The sequence below is a fragment of the Homarus americanus genome, unplaced genomic scaffold (assembly GCF_018991925.1).
Source record: "Homarus americanus isolate GMGI-L3 unplaced genomic scaffold, GMGI_Hamer_2.0 scaffold26351, whole genome shotgun sequence".
NCBI classification, from domain to species: domain Eukaryota; kingdom Metazoa; phylum Arthropoda; class Malacostraca; order Decapoda; family Nephropidae; genus Homarus; species Homarus americanus.
The window spans coordinates 496,265-517,289 of NW_024724368.1; the positions used below are offsets into that span (position 1 = coordinate 496,265).

At 38.7% G+C, this 21,025-nt stretch overlaps 1 protein-coding gene across 1 annotated transcript in view; it reads right to left on the reverse strand.

Moving 5' to 3' along the window:
- Positions 1–21,025, reverse strand: part of LOC121864112 (histidine decarboxylase-like) — a 185,393-nt gene that overhangs the window by 24,291 nt on the left and 140,077 nt on the right. Inside the window, exons 10-13 of the mRNA XM_042363026.1 lie at positions 20,398–20,560; positions 12,650–12,720; positions 3,511–3,530; positions 1,284–1,382 (exon numbers count right to left, since the gene is read on the reverse strand). Coding sequence (XP_042218960.1) covers positions 1,284–1,382; positions 3,511–3,530; positions 12,650–12,720; positions 20,398–20,560 — 353 coding nt within the window. The remainder of the gene's footprint in view (positions 1–1,283; positions 1,383–3,510; positions 3,531–12,649; positions 12,721–20,397; positions 20,561–21,025) is intronic.

Below are 21,025 nucleotides of genomic sequence, written 5' to 3' on the forward strand. Positions count from 1 at the left end.
ATGTGGTAATTTGAGAAAGATGTAATAATAAAAATACAAATACAAATACAATTACAAATAAATAATAATAATAATAATAATAATAATAATAATAATAATAATAATAATAATAATAATAATCATAGGGAAGGCTCATTTCTTTACTTGAGGTAATCATAAATACCTCTTAATCACTAGGATCCTTTTAAGCACCTAATCTCATAATGAAAACCTGTGATTCATTGGAATTATGTTGCATCGCTTGGTCACTTGACATCAATATGATCACCTTTTTTTTTTAATCATTTCACCACTTATCAGTTTACTAACCATTCGGGCGGTTGATCTATCCAGTGTTAGTACAGGAGGAAACCGGCGTCCGGGAAACCTGTGGTGTTTGGTAGTGAGGGTCACACTGGATAACACCCTTCTCACGTGCATCCAGGCCAACCAACAGCATTATGAGCATATAAGAGCCTCATAAAGTTATTAGACGCACCCATTGTTATTATAGACACCTGTGAGTCCAGTAAAATAACAATAATGAGGTAGTGCTGTTTTAGAAGCAGCGACAGCTCTATATATGGCTGGATGAGGCACTTACTTGCTCACCACCGGATATTTTTTTTTTAATCTATGCTGGTGGAAAATAGAATTATGGTAGGCAGCTTAAATTTAGAAAATGCACTGATAGAACCTTTCAAGTCACATTCACAAAAACAAGTTCAATGTACAATTCTTCTCGTGTCATGCCACGAACAAAATATGAATAAATGTTTACAAGTTTATAAAAAAAAATCTGACCACAAGTGATCAATATTGTGTCCAAATTCTTGCTTCCTACCTCAAGAATTGACTAATATATAACCCGTAAAAGCAAGCAAGAAAGAAGAAAACAAACAAACGGGGCACACACTTTGTGCGACGTTTGGAGATGAAATGGGGAAGGAGAGGTTTCAGTAGACCCCCAATAAACTGAGCTTGGATAAACTAAACTACGTGTGACATCATCCTTTATTTATTCAATAGCAGAAAAAAATATACTGCTGTTTTAGGCTGCTGCTAGGTATTGAATCCACTTAATATAACTTTCCTAGACCACATAGAATTAAGTCCAGCTAATTTTAACCTCTTAATCACTGCTGAAGAGAAATATATTTTTACACTGGCTCTTACACAAATAACTAGTATTTGCTTACTGAAATGATGATACTGTGTTATTAAACAGCTACGTTCACACTTCCGTGCCAATCACACTCCCAACCCACCACAAGAATGACGCCACGTACTGCTCGGCCTCTTACCTCGCGGATGTGCTTCTGTAACCCGATGACACCATAGCTGCGGATCACGAACCACAGCTTAAGTGCCCGAAACCGCTTACTGAGGCCAATCTGCCAGTGCTGTAGGAGCAGGATGGTGGAGAGTTACTGTTGATGACTCTTATACAGCAATGTATGTCTAGATAACTCCTATAATATACAACAGTGTAGGGCTTAATGGGTAAAGTATGTAATAATATGATAAGTTGGAGAGCAACATTAAAGGCAATATTCTGAAAACTCATTAATTTTAAACAAATTATAAAATTAAGAGGATGTATAGCACTAGCCACACTTTGATAATATTATGGTGATTATTATTGCTTACTTACTAAAGCCAAATGTAAAAGAATTGTAAAACCTCATAAGGTTAAGTCACAGCTCCAACACTTGTCTCACACACACATAAAATAATCACACTATTCCTAAAATGAGAAAAAGCATTAATTTAACTATGCACATGCTCTACAAATTTACACAGCCCAAATTAGTCATAATCTAAACATACTTACGGTGGCACTGCCTCAATTTTGTTTGATATTTTTATTTATTCTCAACTTTTTCACGATATTTTTTTCATTCGCTCTTACTGTCACTGTTGAGAACACTACAGTAGTTTCAATTCACCGTATATTAGCACTGGTCGTTGTGAATTACTAGTGCTTCCGGTCACCACGGTTTAGTGGTAGGAAATTACCTGTGCTGTTTGCGCTGACTATCTCTGTGTGGGTCATAGTGATTGACAATGGAGTTGAAGACATTAACGTTACAATTTTGTAGACACTCAGGTGTATACAGCGTTGAGGTGCACTGGCGATCACAGGTGTATACAGAGTTGAGGTGCACTGGCGATCACAGGTGTATACAGAGTTGAGGTGCACTGGCGATCACAGGTGTATACAGAGTTGAGGTGCACTGGCGATCACAGGTGTATACAGAGTTGAGGTGCACTGGCGATCACAGGTGTATACAGAGTTGAGGTGCACTGGCGATCACAGGTGTATACAGAGTTGAGGTGCACTGGCGATCACAGGTGTATAAGGCGTTGAGGTACACTAGTGAACACAGATGTAAAAGGCGATGAGATGCGTTGGACACAACCTAAATGTGTGATCGCTGCCTACAGGTCAAATAACTTATTGGAATACAACTCGGACTTGCAGAGTTGAAGATTTCGCCACCAGCTGAGGTCCTGAACGGTTGTCTCTTCTGGGCGAAATTGAACTGGACTGGGATATGGAGTGATGTAATAATGTATTGCTGCGATTAAAGAGCAGTCTAGGTTAGAATATATAAGTTATCGAGACTTCCCAATAATTACAGTAATCGGCAACAGAAACCCCACCCACACTTATGACGAGATGCAGATGCTAGCTCCCTATTGGTTATAATTCATTCCACTAGATTGCAGTAGATTTATCTAAAGTTCTATCCAAGGTGTTTTCGTGTAAGCGAGCAAGGAGTATTATTATGTAAAAAAAATTTTTGCTGAGAAATTTCTCATTGGGTACACAACTTTACCTGGGTTAATATACATCTAAAGACAGCTAATTAAACACACTGTGCACTCATCATACAAGCAACTCGCACACTCTGCACACAATTTGGCACAAGTCAAGCAGATAAGCAGAAAAACATCATGAGAGCAAGATTTTTTTTTCTCCACATTTACGTTAATCTCTGGAAGAAAAATTCTGGTGCGTGTTGTGTAGATTATTCTGGGGTTGACACAAAGTAAGAGGCCTTAGTTTGGGTGTATTACTTGATTGTTGATCTTCTAATTTTACAATTAATAATGATATATTGATAGATGAGTGTGGGTGTAAGATCGATGTGTCACCATGACTCACACAATGTTAGGTTTCGCACATTTAGAGAATGACGGGAATTATGGATAATGTAGAGCTGATGAGAGCAAGTCAGGGAAATGTTATGGTGCCATGGGTATTATTATAGAGATTATGCAATAACTGTGTAAACAATATAGATATTGGGAAAATATCCAGAGCTTAAGAATTATTCAGCCACTAGGAAATTATAGGTGATTGAAGACATTGTTCGAAAGGATTCATAAACATAAAGCTTATTATAGAGAACGATCACTAGGGTAGTATTCACTAAACACCTAAAAAATTTACAATGAAATATTTGCTTATTGCTGTATATCGCTGCATAACAACAACAAAAATATACAAGAAAATTTACTTACCATGTAATCAATAGCAAGACCTACAAAAGGCAAAGACAAATATTAACAGGAGAAAAGACAAATCTAAGACAATGGAGATAAGTTAAGTAAATTAAAGAGTCTTGAGTTACTTGTAGGAAAACGCCATCAATACTTATCTATCAACAAACCAAATGGAAACTTTGTAACGTGGATAAATTATTGCTAAACTAATACTAAGAGGCAGGCTTCTCTGTAACTCTCTAAGAGTCTAGTCTCCCCGAGATGGCCAGTGGACAACTTAAACTTTCAATTTAATTTAGGAACAGGAGCAAAGATTTTGAAGGGTGAATAAAAGTTGAAAAACGTCTTTATTTTTCAGATTTATACTGAAATATAAGTGATCGTGGGCCCTTCGTGCCCGGTGGCGAGTCCAGTGGTACAGTTTACCGAGGTTGTTATAATCATGGTCGTGGTTGTTATAATCATGGTCGTGGTTGTTATAATCATAGTCGTAGTTGTTATAATCATGGTCGTGGTTGTTATAATCATGGTCGTGGTTGTTATAATCATGGTTGTGGTTGTTATAATCATGGTCGTAGTTATAATCATGGTCGTGGTTGTTATAATCATGGTCGTGGTTGTTATAATCATGGTCGTAGTTGTTACAATCATGGTTGTAGTTATAATCATGGTCGTGGTTGTTATGATCATAGTCGTGGTTGTTATAATCTCGGTCGTGTTTGTTATAATCATAGTCGTGGTTGTTATAATCATGGTCGTGGTTATGATCATGGTCGTGGTTGTTATAATCATGGTCATGTTTGTTATAATCATGGTCGTGGTTGTTATAATCATAGTCGTGTTTGTTATAATCATAGTCGTGGTTGTTATAATCATGGTCATGTTTGTTATAATCATAGTCGTGGTTGTTATAATCATGGTCATGTTTGTTATAATCATAGTCGTGGTTGTTATAATCATGGTCATGTTTGTTATAATCATAGTCATGGTTGTTATAATCATGGTCGTGGTTATGATCATGGTCGTGGTTGTTATAATCATGGTCGTGGTCGTGATACTTGCAGTATCTAATATACTATGGGAAGGAATAGAATAAAGGTTAGAATAATTAGTTAAAGAAATATTCGCCATAAGGAGAGGAATAAGTACACACTGTAACCTCGTAAGGTCCGAAAATGCTCTGGTAAAGTTAAACTGCGTATCCAGACGCATGATGAAACTCAGCTCCCCCCTCACCTGTTATCTCTAACTATTGTCTGTTTCCCCTTCTTTCTTCTATTTACTCATCTTCCTTCCTTTACTAATCCAAACAACATTAAAAAAAAAGTAGGCTAAGAGAAAAAGTGGGGGGAGGAGGACGGAGCCATAAGATAACTGCAATCGTCCGACCAGCTGACAGCGTACAGCGACATCTGTTGCCAGCGTAAATAAAATCGTTAATTAATGCATTCCTAAAGAAACCATCGACATGGGACCAGGTTTGTTCCACTCTACCAATTTTTTGCGATTTTCCCCACCAAGTTTAATGAAAAACGAGTGTGCCGTTTCGGCTGCCCAGAGCAGATACACACACGGCTAGTCCTATAGTATATTAGATATACACCACTAAATAAAATGGTAAAAAAAAAATACATTAGTCTCACCATAACACACAAAATTATGGGCCTGGCTCAGCATAAGACAATTTCTTATCCTTTTCCAAATAACTGTTGCTTGCGTGTTAAAGTCACACGAATCGTGGGGGAGTACTATTAGCATTCACTCATTGTGGTAAAACTCTAGAGGTTTGGAAGTAAATACTAGAACTAGATGTTAAAAATGACGAAATTCCCGAGTCGAACGCTGGCCATCATATGCCACAATGCCCTGTAAATTTGCATGCTTTAGGCTGCCATTGAAGATTGGAGTATATGTGTGAGAAGAGTCCCTATAGTGCCCCGGAACAAACTGATCTCAGGCGCCAGTTTCCCATATTGTATGCTCACCTACATGACTTTATCACATGGTCACTAAGTTTTAAATGTTTCTATGGCTATCACTGAGTAAATTTGTGATAGAAAAAACGTTTTTAACTGTAATACTAAAAGAGTGTGTGTGTGTGTGTGTGTGTGTGTGTGTCAGCGTCAAAGCTCCAAGACCATGAAAACTACAGACCTGAAACTTTGCATGCATACTAAGGGGTATGCATCTATGCGTTACTTTTTATGTTTGACAAAAAAATCCCCATTCCTTGTGCATACAGTACTAAAACATTTCTCTCAGTGTCGACATCACCAGCCAACCTACCATCTGCAACCTGCCTCAGCAATGGCATAACACCAAAAAAACTCCGTGATATCCAATCCAGTTATGTACAAACCCCACTTTATATGAAAACTTTTATAATATTAACCAAAAATTCTTAAAATGGATAAATAACCCTAAAAACGATATAATAACAGAAAAAAAAACGAAGTTGATGTACAGGAATCCCAACATGGACGCCAGCTCCGCCTGATTCACATTCAAACAAGTTTGCTTAATACCAGACAGTCACTTGTACGTTGTTCCTGTATTTTAGGTTAAGTCAACCAGTCTTTCATTATGAGGACTATATATTTTATTGACCTCTTAGAACCCCTACAGTGCATTGTTATACAGTAAATGCCTATTTGTACAACATGACAGACATGCCACAAAAACCACTGACACCCATGTTGTTATCATAGCCCTATCTGTGTTGACATCCATGAAGGAGCTTGGTCTCGAGGAAAATAATGTGAATCGCCTTTGGCCTTGGAGCCAATACTCGATATGTCCAAGTACATGAAATAGTTGCTATAATAGGGCCATTCTTTCAGGCATTCATTGGGTGTGACAATGTGTCAGCCTTCTATGGTAAAGGGAAGAAGTCTTGCATGGCAGACATGGAACGTGTGTGATGAAGTCTCTAAGACCTTCACGAAACTCAGTCAGTGTCCAACAACAATCGGTAATGATTACCTTCAGATACTGGAGAGATTTGTGGTGGTCATGTATAACAGGTCTAGTGCAGATACCACTGTCACTAATGCAAGGCTCGACCTCTTTGCCTACAAGCAGAGGTCATTCGACGCAATCCCACCCAACCAGTCAGTCCTCAAAGAACGTGTGAAACGTGCAGCCTACCAGTCAAAAATCATCTAATTTCTACTGATTAGGTATGGACACAGAAAGGAAACATGCGGCAAATATACTGGACAGACCTTCCAGCGATCGCAATGACTAGCTAATAACTGACCAAGTGTTCCAACTTGAAAAACTGCAGCCATAGATGTACAATAAATGCTTCTGCTCTAGTCTCACTTGCATGGCACTGTGTGGTCACATGTGTCATTCAGCTGTTCTAAAACAGCAAACAAGACATTCATAATGAACTGTAGAAATTAAAGTCGATTTCACTAATGTCAAATTTTCGAAAACTACAGGAATAATAACCGACTTTTTTTTTAATATGAAGATATCTGCGTGTTAAAATTTGTAAAATAAGTGTTCAGCGTGTTTGAAATGATACAGCGACATCAATATCACTTAAATTAAGCATCTCCACCCATTTACAACCAGGAAGTCATATCAGCCAAATACTACTTCGAGTTGAAATTAGCCCAAAATATTAAGAAAGATCCCAAGTCCTTTTATGCGTATGAGAGGAGTAAAAAAAAAAAAAGGATACTGTCGGCCCTCTAAAGGACGAAAACAATGGAGCTCTGGAGGATGACAGACAAACAGCTGATACTGCAAATAAAGACTTTGCATCAGTAGCTGTTCACACAAGCAACAATGAATACATACCAGTACCTAAGCGAATGTATACCTTTTAGGTATACATCTGCAATTGCAGATGATATCATCAAAAATAAAGTAGCCAAGTTGAAAGAATACAAAATCCCTGGAATGGACGGAGCACAAACCAAAGTGATATAAGAAGGTGGCAAACGAGATTTGCATCCCACTTAGACTCCTATTCAGGAAATATTTGGATCAAGGAAAAGAGCATAGAGACTGGAAATCTGCCAAAGTCACCCCAGTATAAAAGAAAGGGAGGAAAAGTGCAGGAGAAAACTTCAAGCCAATCAGCCTAACATCACATATAAGGATGTGGATTTTTCCAAGGTGTTTGACAAATCCCCCATGCACGGCTAGCCTCTAAGCTAGCTGGGAATGCTGTACAGATGCCGTAGCTACTTCACTCCTGAGCAGTTGCTTCAAGTATATAAAGGATTCATTCGTCCTATTCGGAGTACTGCTCTCATATCTGGGGTGGCTCTTCTTCTGTCCAACTGTTAGATAGGGTAGAATCAAAGGTATTTCGTCTTATTAACTCTTCTCCTTTAATTGACAATCTTTCTTCCCTTTCTCTTCGCCGCAATGTTGCTTCACTCTCTCTCTTTTTCAGGTACTTTAACAGGCAATGTTCGGTGGATTTGTCATCCTGTGTACCACCGGCAAGGCCATGGGCTCATAACACACGTCTTGCCCGTGGTGCCCACCATCTTCTGTGGATGTCGGTCACACTAGAATTAACCTATTATAGTGTACGTCCTTCTTTCCTCACAGAGCCAAACTGTGGAATGCTCTGCCTTCTTCTGTTTCCACACTCATACAATGTCTCACTATAAAAAGCAGGTTTTCCGGCATCTTCGTGGTGTAGAGTAATATAAACTATTCCTTTTCTATTTTTAATTTATTTTTATTCCTATTTTTTCGTCCCCTAGGCCCCAATGCGAGTCGATGACCTGTGCTCGGGTGGACTAATCCCCGTAAAAAAAAAATATCCGGGCAAATGGCATCACAGGCAAGATTTTGAGGTGGATTAACAACTGGCTAGAAGACCGACAACAAGGAGTGGTCATAAAAGGAATACATTTTGAATGGAAAAAGGTTCTCAGTGGAGTATCTGTCATGAACAGAATGAAAACTAGCGGTGGACAGTTACTCATGACGTAATATAGGGAACCCTCGTGATTAGTTAAGATCTATGCTGTTAGTCAGGGTTGTGGCTTCCGACAGGCTGGTCGGCAGAGGGTGACAGGAGGTCGTGGTGTGGACTTCACTGGAGGAGAGAGAGTATAGTGTAATTTAACATTATCCAAACCCTCCCCGGTTGAGTATTTGTTAAAGCGTGGATTGTACAGTCACCCACAAAATTCCTGCCACCTCTTCTGCCGCTCCACGAACGCCGAGATTCAGACTCGTGAACTCGAAGCAGTAGACACTGAAGCATTGTTCTGTCCATAAATGCTTCGGATTCACGAGTCTGACGCCCGTATTATTAAACAACATCTTCCCTTAAAGAGGGTTGTCGTGTTTCAACCCGAGTTTTAAACTAAACGAGTCCTGAGGGACACCGCACTACAGTACTTAACGGGGTGGTGTGGCGGTAAAATTAACTAATTCCAATCAAATTAATTTATAATATTGGAATTAGTTAATTTTACCGCCACACCACCCCGTTAAGTACTGTACTGCGGTGTCCCTCAGGGCTCATTTAGTTTAAAAATCGGGTTGAAGCACGACGACCCTCTTCAAGGGAAGATGTTATTTAATAATACGGGCGTGAATCTCGGGGTTCGTGGAGCGGCAGAAGAGACGATAAGACTTTTGTGGGTGACTGTGCCAGATCGAGAAGCCTGTTGGTGGAAGTCTCATGTGAGAGACTGGCATGGAGTGAAGGTATAGTGCACTTGTACAGTACAGTAGGTCTCTATTTGTGTGAGTGGCCGGTTAAGGAGGAGGCGGAGTGTTCACAATCTCCAGTACAGGACCACTGCCGTCATTAACAGTAGGGTTCACCCTGGTAGATCGCTGATTAATGCAATGAGGTGTTGTCTGTGCTTGTACCATATTATAGGGATAGGCAAGACTAAATTAGGAATTATCCTTTACAGGAATATTTTCATTATACCTGTATGTCCTGGTAGAGGGGTAATGAGTTGTCTGTATTTGGTGTTTAGAGTATTGTTCCCAGTGTATGTTATATTTGGTCCTTGTTATCTCTATTTTCTGGGTATCGTATGTTACTCGTATATGTTAGGTTAAATTGTATTATATTTTGTATTGTTCGAATATATCATGTTTATGGTTGTCCTGCCAGGTGGCTAATTATGTTCCTTTATGTTGTCTAGTTATACCATGTTAGTTGGGTGCCATTGAACATAAGAACATAAGAAAATAAGGAGTCTGTAATAGACCGGTTGGCCTGTGCATGGCAGCTCCTGTCGAGAGTTACTACCACTCTCTATCATTCATGAATCTATCTAGCCTCCTTTTGAAACTTTCCAGAGTTCCCGCACTTACTACAAAGTTGCTAAGCTTGTTCCACTCGTCCACCACCCTATTTGTGAACCAGTTTCTTCCTATCTCCCTCCTAAACCTAAACTTATCCAACTTGAATCCATTGCTCCGAGTCTTATCCTGCTCGGATATTATAAGAACTTTATCTATATCCCCTTTATTGATTCCTTTCACCCATTTAAATACTTCTATCATATCTCCCCGCACTCTTCGTCTTTCTTTAACCTATCCTGATATGGAAGGTTTCTAAGTCCCGGAATCATTTCTGTCATTCTTCGCTGCACCGACTCTAGTGAATTTATATCCATTCCATAATAGGGGCACCAGAACTGAACCGCATAATCGCGGTGCAGCCTGACTAGCGCAAGATATAGTTGCAATAAGACCTCTGCACTCTTGTTACTTACACTTCTAGATATAAAACCCAATACTCTGTTTGCCTTATTTCGAACATTAACGCACTGTTTTCTAGGCCGTAGGTCCGGGTTTACAAGTACCCCTAGGTCTCTTTCACAAGTCGACTTCTCTAGGTTGATGTTGTTAAGGCTGTATACATTATAAGTATTTGTTCTTCCAATATTAAGTACGCTGCACTTGCTGGTGTTGAATTTCATTTGCCATTTTTCAGACCACCCCTGCAGTTTATTTAGATCCTCCTGTAATGCATTTGCATAATATATAGGGGTTGGTTAACATAATTATATGCCAATTATATGCCTATTATATGCCTATAAGGTTCTGTCATTATTAACGATATGATTGATTATCATGAGGTGATATTAACGCTTATGAAGTATTTTGAAAGAATATTCTGGTCACAACTGATATCGTTAAAAATGACAGAAATAAACCCCTATGATTGACCCTGACAAATGTTAGCCCTAAATGCTGCTAAGGTGATAATTGCCCATACTACAACCAATTAATATATGACATCATTATGTAAACGAGCATGTGAATCATCAATGTTGCCGGACCATGCAATGAGTAAAATTGTCTCAAGTTGTTTTAAATATTCTCCTCGTTCCAGGCTGCCATGTGCACCTCACGTCTTGTCGAGTAAAGAGTTGCCAAATCCAAATGTTTCCAACACTACTTATCTTACATCCGGATGACTTTGTAATGATACTAGATTAGGAATTATAACTAGCATATACACTATGACACTCCATGCTATCAACGTCCTACTGATAATATACTTCAGGTTGTGTGGATCTGCTATACCTGTTCATGGTGGAACCAATAGGTGGTGAATACACATTAATGTTAGAGTATAATAAATGTGTTTGCCAAATTTCTGTGTATGTTTTATGGCAAATTTATATTTACTAGCAGGAACTTCATGAACTTCCACTTCACTCCCGATCCCATCCCCTCACCCTGGCTGCCATCCCCCAGAACCACGCACCACTGAGAATCACATATGATATACTAGGATGATGTAAGTAACGTTAAGATGGAGTATATACAGTATATATATGGCTGATTGCGACTGAGGGACTCATCAAGATTCCAGATATAATACAGGCAGCTACATTACTTTTAAATTTTTGCACCTAGGGGCAACAGAGGTGATTGATCACGAAAAAAAGAATCACATTTTGCTTTTTAAGGTGATGTGTCTCCCCTCCCCCAAAAAAAAATAATATTGACAATATGCCATTCAGCCCTTCGAATTACCAGCGTTTACTTTATGTTCCGACGCCCGTAAGGTTAGAAAACAACAGCTTTACCGGTTTTATGAAACTTGATGACAACACCCTGTGGGATCCCTGAAGTGTTTATAGTCACGTTTTTTTTTCTAATTGGGTGACCCAAAATTAAAACATTAACAAATTAACGGCAATGTGGCATTGGGCTCTCACAGTTGCCAATGAAGTTATCCAATCCTCCATATAGAGGTGTTTTGTAGGGTATAAATAGGCCAAATGCACAAATCCCATTTGCGTAATTATTTTATATTTGTAGACTTAACACCAACGATTTTCATGTCCGGCCCACTCTCCCCTAATCCGATCTTATTGTGTAGTCTGTTAATATATTTCACAAGGAGCTGTCCAGGTGTGTTACAGACATTAAAAAACACACATTCGCATATTATTATACAAGATTAAAATTTGATGCTAATGTTCAATCTAATTAAATGTATTCATTATTTATTGGGTCATTCCTATCAACCCTATATTAGGTGAATGATTCTGATTCATGAGTCGATACTCCCTGGGTTCACACCTCACGGAGAGTGGACTGACAACGCTGACTGTAACAGTTGGAAAAGTCACCAACTGTACCTCCGAGTCTACGAGTAGATTACTGAATACCTAACATCCCTCGAAAAGGTTGCAACAGAGAACGATTAGGATGATTCCGGGACTACGCTATTTCGGTTATCCAAATAGACTGAGGGACGCAGGAACAACAATCTTTCAGGCATATTAGGGCAGATCTCATAGAGACATTCAGAATCTTGAAAGGGATGGAAAATGTGAACTTGGGACATATTTTTGTGATACCATGCGCCACCAACACGAAGGGACATGACCTCAAGCTCACAAAGTGATCATGCAGATCGAACATTAAAAAAATATTTCTTCACATAGAGGCTGGTAGACCTATGGAATAGTCTACCAGGTCAAGCTGTGGATTCGATATCAGTACTGGGTTTCAAAACCATAGACAAGACTATAAGAGCAATGGAGGGATCCTTTACAGGTCAGTGGCCTCCTTTCTTCAGCATGATATTGATATTAAAAAAGTTAATTTAGCCAGAAAAATACACCTCTATATGGGTGGCCATTAGGTATAAAAGGTAAATATATATATAACTATATCCACGGCCACTCACCAGTATTCTCATGTTGTAGGTAGATGGGGTCCACGTTAAAAGTGCGATGGAGGGAGCCACTGTTTCTCACCCTATGATACACCATCGCCAATTGCAGACAAGCAAATATGCAAATATACAACAAATGAAATGCTTAAGTTATTCCTCTCTCTCTCTCTCTCTCTATATATATATATATATATAGTTATCAGTATATATATATATATATATAATATATATATACAGTTGGGTCTCATTACGTTGTAATGTAACCGGAGGGTACCGCGGAAAGTGAGGAACGCGAGAAGTGAACAACATAACATATGGGATTAATAAATGGAGTCATATCCTCAAATTACTTTTTGGACGAAGGCTACCAACTTATGCAGTAAAATTTTGGATCTAACTTATGATGGTGAAGAAAAAACAAGTAACATAGAAGATGAGGTTAGGAAGATGGCTGCTGGTCATGGAAAAAATAAAGGTAAGGTTAGGAAAACAAAAATTAGGAACACTTACGGTAGTGTAGGGGCTGAGATGGGTCAGTACACGGGGATGATATTGGTTCCGAGGCAGAGGGAAGATTACTGGCCCTCAGTGAATCAATTACTTATAGGGTGAATTTATCATCACTGGTTTCTGAGAAAGATGTTGGGGCTTCTGACAAATCCTCAAAGCTGAACTTCATTGTTACATATCACTGGCTTGGTGCTTGGCTGTGGTGGGTTGCGGTGAAGAAATCTGCCGCGCCTTGTTGACGTTGAGCGTTAATGGATACACCTTGATGCACGTCCCACAGCTCCTCGCACCCAGCCGGTTGCAAGACTTGAGAAGGTCGCCAGCGCTGCGGCAGGGTAGACTTCACTCCTCTGCACACCCCACAAATCTTAATATCACTAAGGACTTAAATTGTGTTCTCTTCGGAGATCGTCACAGACCTTCTTCCCTCCTCTTCATCATTGACGTGTTCTCTCCAACATCTCCTCTGCAGTCACTTCAGGATTTCCTGATCACCCAGGATGTCGTCGCTAGAAGTCTCGAGAAGCTCTGAATCAAAAGAAGTTCAAGTAGCTTCTTCCAAGGCTCACTGCTACTGCAGCAGTCTGAACTTCACCAGTCAGCAGATTGACTCTCTCTCACCTGGTATTCCATGCAATGTCATATGTCTCCATGCGTGACGAATGGTACAAGAAGCCAGATCCCAGACTTCCAACAAGATGTCCACAGTTTTTGATGTTAACACTTCAAATTGTTTTGAAGAGTATTTTTTTATTGTTCAACTGTTGTTCCTTGTCTTCACGCTTTCTCTTGCTATCGGTGGTGGTGTTACTGTAGGCTACGCAATCCTTCCCTGTGTTGGGTAGTCGCTCAGAGTCAGAATTTTGTTGAGAATGCAGCTCATACTGCAACCAACCCTGTCCATGGGCTGATTTGAAGACGAGAAGGAAGACCACTACGTTGGGGGTGACGATCTATTGCAGGCGAGGTTCTCAGTGCTGGTCCAGAAGCAACAAAATATTAGAATGGGACACCTGCTTCAGAATCTCCTTTTTACATCAGAACAAAACACATCAAACCAGGAGAGGGGACAGGTGAGAGAAGATCCATGCCTTTACGCATAAGCCAACAGTGGACATTTAGCTTGGTCATGTCCATGTTTCTGTAAGCGCAAGGCGCTTGCGGCTGTGTGGATCACCATAACCTGAGCTTACAGGCACCGAGGCATTGGTGGTAAACAGGACGGTGATGCTCTTCTGTATTTCTCTCTGGCTCTAATCCTGCTGGGTATTCTTCACAACGGATGACTGTATGTAGTTTTTCCAGAAAACACCAGATTCGCCCATGTTAAATTGACCTGGTCGTCACTGTACTGTCCTTCCCTCCCATAATCCTATACGTAAAACGGGAGGAAATTCTTGTTTCTATACTATCACAGCACTTCCATTTTCACCGTTCACTGTTTATATATTGGTGATCTTGTTCGGATTCAAAACCGTAACCACCAGAGAAGCTGTAAAGGTCTTGGGCCTGTTCCCATCTTTCGTGCCACCAAGGTATGTTCACGGCGAGTCTCTTCACAGAGCTGTGTCGACCGCCATGTTCGCTTGCGCCCGACCACCAAGCACCCCACAATTAATTTTTTCTGTCTTGAGCAGAAGCACCTGCCGTGTAATATTTTGATCGCAGAAGCACCTGCAGACTTGTGATCTCTTATGCTCCTTTATCTGGCTGAATCTTCTTTATAGGTTCTGATCAGAGATTCGCTTCACGCCATGCCGCCGCCAAATCAATCCAGTTCTTGTCTTTTCTCCAACCTTGGATGATGCCATATCACCGAGTTTAAGGCGAACGCCGTGTCTTTGGTTTAGGTGCCGCTGGGTCCAGGGCAAAAGGTTTTTCTTGGGGTGGTGAACCGCGAAGCTATTTTACGGAATAATGGATGCTGCCATACTTGAGGGCTCTGGAGGGGATGCGAAATTGCCAAAGGCGCAGGTTGAAGGTTGTCTCTTCCTTCCCTCCTTCCCCGGTGGACACGCCACAATACTTTTTAAGCCACCACAGCGCAGCAGCAGAGGGGTAGGGATGCATGGCCAATCACAGGTCTGTTGATACGCCACATGACGTCAGTGATAACGTGAACAAAGACATACACGCGAATTCTACTGCAAGGCCAAGCTTGCCTGCAAGCGGAGGGGAGGAGGAGGAGGAGGAGGGAGAGGCAGGTGGCGGGTGGGTGGCGCTGTGGGCACTAAAAATAGCGTCGCGCGAAACTCTCCGGCGTAATGGCGTTCACGACCGCGGAATGAGCATGTTAGGTTCTGGCAAGGCAATCACTAAACGGTGAAGCGGAATGCGGAATATATATATATATATATATATATATATATATATATATATATATATATATATATATATATATATATATATATATATATATATATATATATATATATAAAACACATACACACACACACATGCACTAATAATGAGTCACATCAGTGAAATCACAAACATCTTGAGTACTGAGTTGTATAATTCAATCAGCTTGCATTTCGGAACATCACTTATTCCATCCTCAGATCAGAACCTAAAGGGACAGAGTTCTCTAGTTATATGTCTATATTCATAATAATAATAATAATATGAAGAACTGAACATTATTTTAGAAATAGAAATAATAATATCAGTAAATACAAAATCGGGAAAAATAACAAAGGCCTGTTTGTTTGATAGAACTAGCCAAAATAATAAATATATAAAGTGAAGCAGTTCAAGTGTTAAGATAAACACATAAATGTAAATTACAATAGAAGAGTATAGATGGGTACACAAAACTTAATGCCAGATACACAATAGTTCACACAAGGCCATATCACTGATAGCGTACAGTATTTAGGTTTTGTCCATTTAAAAAATGATAATTAAAGTTAACTATTTTTAGAGAATATGTACATGATGACAATCTGTCATATAATATGGTTATGTGGGGGTTATCTAGTGTCTAAAATAGCTAGTCCATAAAATGGTTAATGGGTATTCTTTTGCGTATTGGTGGGCAATGTTTTGTACATTAAATGGGAAATCTCTGGTGTATAAATGGGTACTCTTTAGTTAATCAAAAGGGATTTATTCATTTATTTCAAGTGAGGATGAAGTTTTAGATTTTTTATGAAGAATTATGGAAAGCAGAAGACACCGTAAAGTTTAATGAATATCTGATTATAATGGGTAATTTTAGCGTAAAAGTTGGGAAAGGGAAAGTCGCATCAGAAGCAGGACCACGTGGATCGATAATAGAAATGAGAGGAGAATTATTAACTGAATTTTGCAAGGAAAACAAGATGATATTTGCAAATACAGTACTCCCTCTTTATCGACGGATTTTTTATGGACGGTTTCGGATTATCGACGGATTATTTGCCGGATTTTTTTTTTTTTGGCACCAACAGCTTCTCCCAGTCCTCTCCTTGAACAGGGCTAGAGGGTACGTGTTTTCGGATCGTTTTCAGTTAAAATATTACATCACTCGTCTATTTACCTAAACTGCGCCTGAATGAATATATTCTCGGAGATAAATAGTAGTTTTGTGGAAACTTGTGACGTATTTCAATGTAAATAGGATAAAATACATGAAAAGCAAGGCTTTACTAAGCTTCCGATGTTCTTGAGATGTTACTCGTTTTTTAATAGTTTCGGTTAAATTCTGTTATATTACAATGATATTCTATTCATACTGTGTGATATAATACATTCACGGAAATGTAATATTTTGCTAAAATGACGTACGTATTATCAGTGGAAAGTGGGATCAAATTGTGATGAAACAATGACTTGCCTTTCTTTCGTTCAAAAGATGTTACCGTAATCACTTTTCGAATGGTTTGATTAAACTGTTGTATTGTATTACAATAATATCTCTAATTGACGAATAAATATTACGATACCATATTTCTGAATATTTTCATTAAATCCATCAAAATCATTTTCCTTGTCATCGTCTGCAGCACCAAACAGCTTCTCCAGTCCTCTCCTTGAACAGGGCTAGAGGCTACGTGTTTTCGAATCGTTTTCAGTTAAAAATTATTACATCACACGTATATTTACCTAAACTGCGCCTGAATGAATATATTCTCGAAATATAAATAGTAGTTTTGCTGAAACGTTGACGTATTTCAATGTAAAATAGGATAGTATATAAAACAAAAAGACTTTTACCTATGCTTCCGATGTTCTTGAGATGTTACTTGTTTTTTTAATAGTTTTCGGTTAAAATTCTGTTATATTACAATGATATTCTATTCATACTGTGCTTGATATAATACATTCACGGAAATGTAATATTTTGTTTGAAATTACGTACGTATTACAGTGGAAGTGGGATAAAACCGTGACGAAAACAATGACGCTTGCTTTCGTTCAAAAGATGTTACCGTAATCACTTTTCGAATGGTTTAGTTAAAAACCTGTTGTATTACAATAATATTCCTCTAATTTGACGGATAAATATGGAATGGAAATATACAATATTTTTTGTTGAAACTACCCGCGTTTCAGTTATGGTGTTGTAATAATAAATGGTAAACAACTTGCCTTGGGCATCCGGATTTTTGGACTTTTACTGTACTGTACACTGTTTTGTTTACTGCTGGTAGACCGATGTTCACTTCAATAAAGTGAAATCGTAAGTTTGCTCAAATTTTTTGTCCACTTATTATATTATTATTTATACACTATTATTTAAGGTTATGTGCGTAAAGAAACGCATTAATGCTTAAAGGTACATTTATTCAACATATAATAATAGTTGGAAAAATTACATGTATCTGTCGACGGTTTCTTTATCGACGGCCGTTTACAGAACAACCCCGTCGATAAGAGTACCATGGTTTAAACAACACCATAGGCATCTCTATACACGGGTCTCACACCTGGACAATGTAAACAACATACTCGAAGTCAGGAATCGTAAAGATTACATTTTAATTCAGGATAGATTCAGAAATTTAATAATACTAACGAAGACTTATCCAGGGGCAGATTGTAGGTCCCAGTAATGAGTTTAGTGAGGCCAGAACTAAAAAAAAACAAAAACAAAAGAACAGCTATGGACAAAATCAAATGGGATTTAGGTAAACTAAAAACGTGGACTGGGATCGAATATGTAATTGAAGCCGAAAATAGATTTTCTGTATTGCTAGAGTGAGACTTTGATGAACAAGGACCAGGACAACAATTTAATAATTACCAAGAAGTAATGTTGGAGATTGGAGAAATTTTATAGGACATAGGAAGGACTGAGCTAAAAGTAAATGAAATTTTAAAGCAAATGAAAAGCTAAGAAATATGAGAAAATGAAGTGAGGTTTACATAAAGAAATTATCAAAGAAATTCAAAGGGAATGCAGGTACGCCAAGAAAGATAATCTACAAAAGAAATGCAAGGAGAATGAAGATGGTGGCAGAAGGCATAATTATAGGAGAATAAATGGGGTGGAACTATTAAAACCAAAGACAATGAGATCCTGTTTGAGGCAAAAGAACAAAAATAGAGACGGGCAGAGGAACTATACAATGATAAGGATAGAGTGGAGGTAAGAAAGGAAATATAGATCGAAATACTAATTCTGGAAGAATTTGAGGCAGCTGTGAACAAAATGAAAAATTAAAGCTTGTGGGGTTGATCAGCTTCCAGCAGAATTTATAAAACAAATGGGCAAGAACCGGATAAATTGTTTGATTAAAATATGTAATTTCATTTTTGAGACCTTCCCAGTGATTTAAAAAAAAAATCAATATCTGTATTATTACCTGAAAATCCAGTAGCATTAGCGTGCACCCAGTTTAGATGAATAATTTTAATATGTCATGCTTGTAAAGTTGTATGAAACATAATTTTAAGTAGAATAAAGTATAGAATAAAAGACGAGTTATCTGCAGTGCAAAATGGATTTAGAAAGGAAAATGAAACTTGAGAAGCTATATTGCAAGGACTTGTGTGTGGGTCAGAAGCATGGACACTTTCAGCAGATTCCAGATGGAGGTTGGAGGCCTTTGAAATGTGGTGTTATAGGCGAATGCTAAGAATAAGTTACACTGACAGGAAAACAAATGTGAAGTACTAATATTACCAAAAACTTCAAGAGAAATACTTGAAATGTATAGAAAAAGAAAAGCGAAACACTTTGATCATATAATAAGGGGTTGAGGAGATAAAAACAATATTAATTGGCAAGGTTGAGGGTAGGAGGGTCAGGGGAAGGCAGAGAGGTGGGATATATAAATGAAATTAAAAACTGGGTCCCAAAAATGATACAAAACCTTGGAGGATCGGTAAAAACTACTCGAGAACATTGAGAGTGGAGAACTGTGGTCGCCAACCCTCAGATATACTTTAAGGACGATACTCTTATTGATGTATTAGATTATGAATAAATTTTTACTAGGAACAAGCTTGTGTGTGTGTATCAGCTGTATAAAAGATAATAATAGAAACCATCCTACAAACGTCTTGGTTAAGCTGATACTGAGGACGGGAGCTTTCACTTTATTTTGTGGTAATAGTGCACATCCACCATGGCTCTCGGCGCCCACGCAAAGGTACAAAAAGGCTCCGGAGCTGCCACCCAGGATGAAGACTCAACTTACAAATTATCGTTCACACATTTTCATAAAACTTCAATAATAGGAAAGGCTACAGCGATAATAGATTTTTCTTATGGATTGAAAACAGAGGAATTATCGAAGTTATGTGTTTCATGCATGTATGATCGACGATTTGTATTCAACACATGATTTTGTAGTTTCTATCTTAAACCTAATCACATTAAAAAATATAGGTGGTATAGGAGACCGAAACATAATAATCAATACATCCTTGAGCAGGAAAATCCCATATTAATTCATCACACTGCTTATTCAAGAAACTGCCACACAACTACACTGCAGACTCTATGTACCGAGGTACATCAAAACTACCACAGAACTACAATGTTGTTCTAGTAAAATTACACCACTGTGCTTCTACTCCAATTTCCCGTCAAAATTATTTAGCCTTTCATTCCAACTACTGACGGACCTAAACGAGTTTAAAGTAGTTTTCCGTTGTACAGTATTCCAATTTTGGACTTATGTTTAAGTTTGCTTTTAATATGAAAAACTAATTTATATATTGTGTGAATTAGAGGTATCATTTACGAACTCTAGGACGAAGAGATCAAGAAAACAATAACAGGTGGTGAGGGTAACTCCAGACGACCATGGTTGACTCACCACATAGCTGTACAATCGAAGTGGACCATCATCCACTTGGAAGGGTTGAAGGCGAGGGAGTGAGCGTATTCGATGCCGTTCATCAGATACCGGAATTCTGGGCAGATGAAGGCTGTACCAGCGTAAGCTGCATCTACATGCATCCACAATTTCTCCTGCTCACCTGTAATGCAAGGGCTAAGTGGAAGGATGCTTTATCACAAGGTCTTTTTGTTGTTGTTTACAACTCCAATATTTATGTTGAACCATCATCAAGGATGTGTGCATTGTTCACTAAAGATTTTAGAATCTTTTTCTGTAATCAGTTATGTTTAGTTGGGTGAGCCAGGACTGGTGGGTGTGCCAGAGGCGATCAGCCAGCTTTTTGAATCAGTCAGTCGGCCTGGAGTTCTCAGTTGCACAGGCGCATTATTGAACTCAGTGTAAAATGTTTTTGTATATACTGGACTTTGTGTTGAACCTTCATCTTACAATTCTCGTGAAATAAGCAGTTTTGTGCAAATTCTTTATTTAACAAGTGTAGTCATCTTCACGTTAATATGAAGGGCAAAGGTATTTTCGGCCATGTCAATATCACACAAGACACCCGAGTCTCGGTATGGAGTAGTTTGGTAAGTAAATTATCATC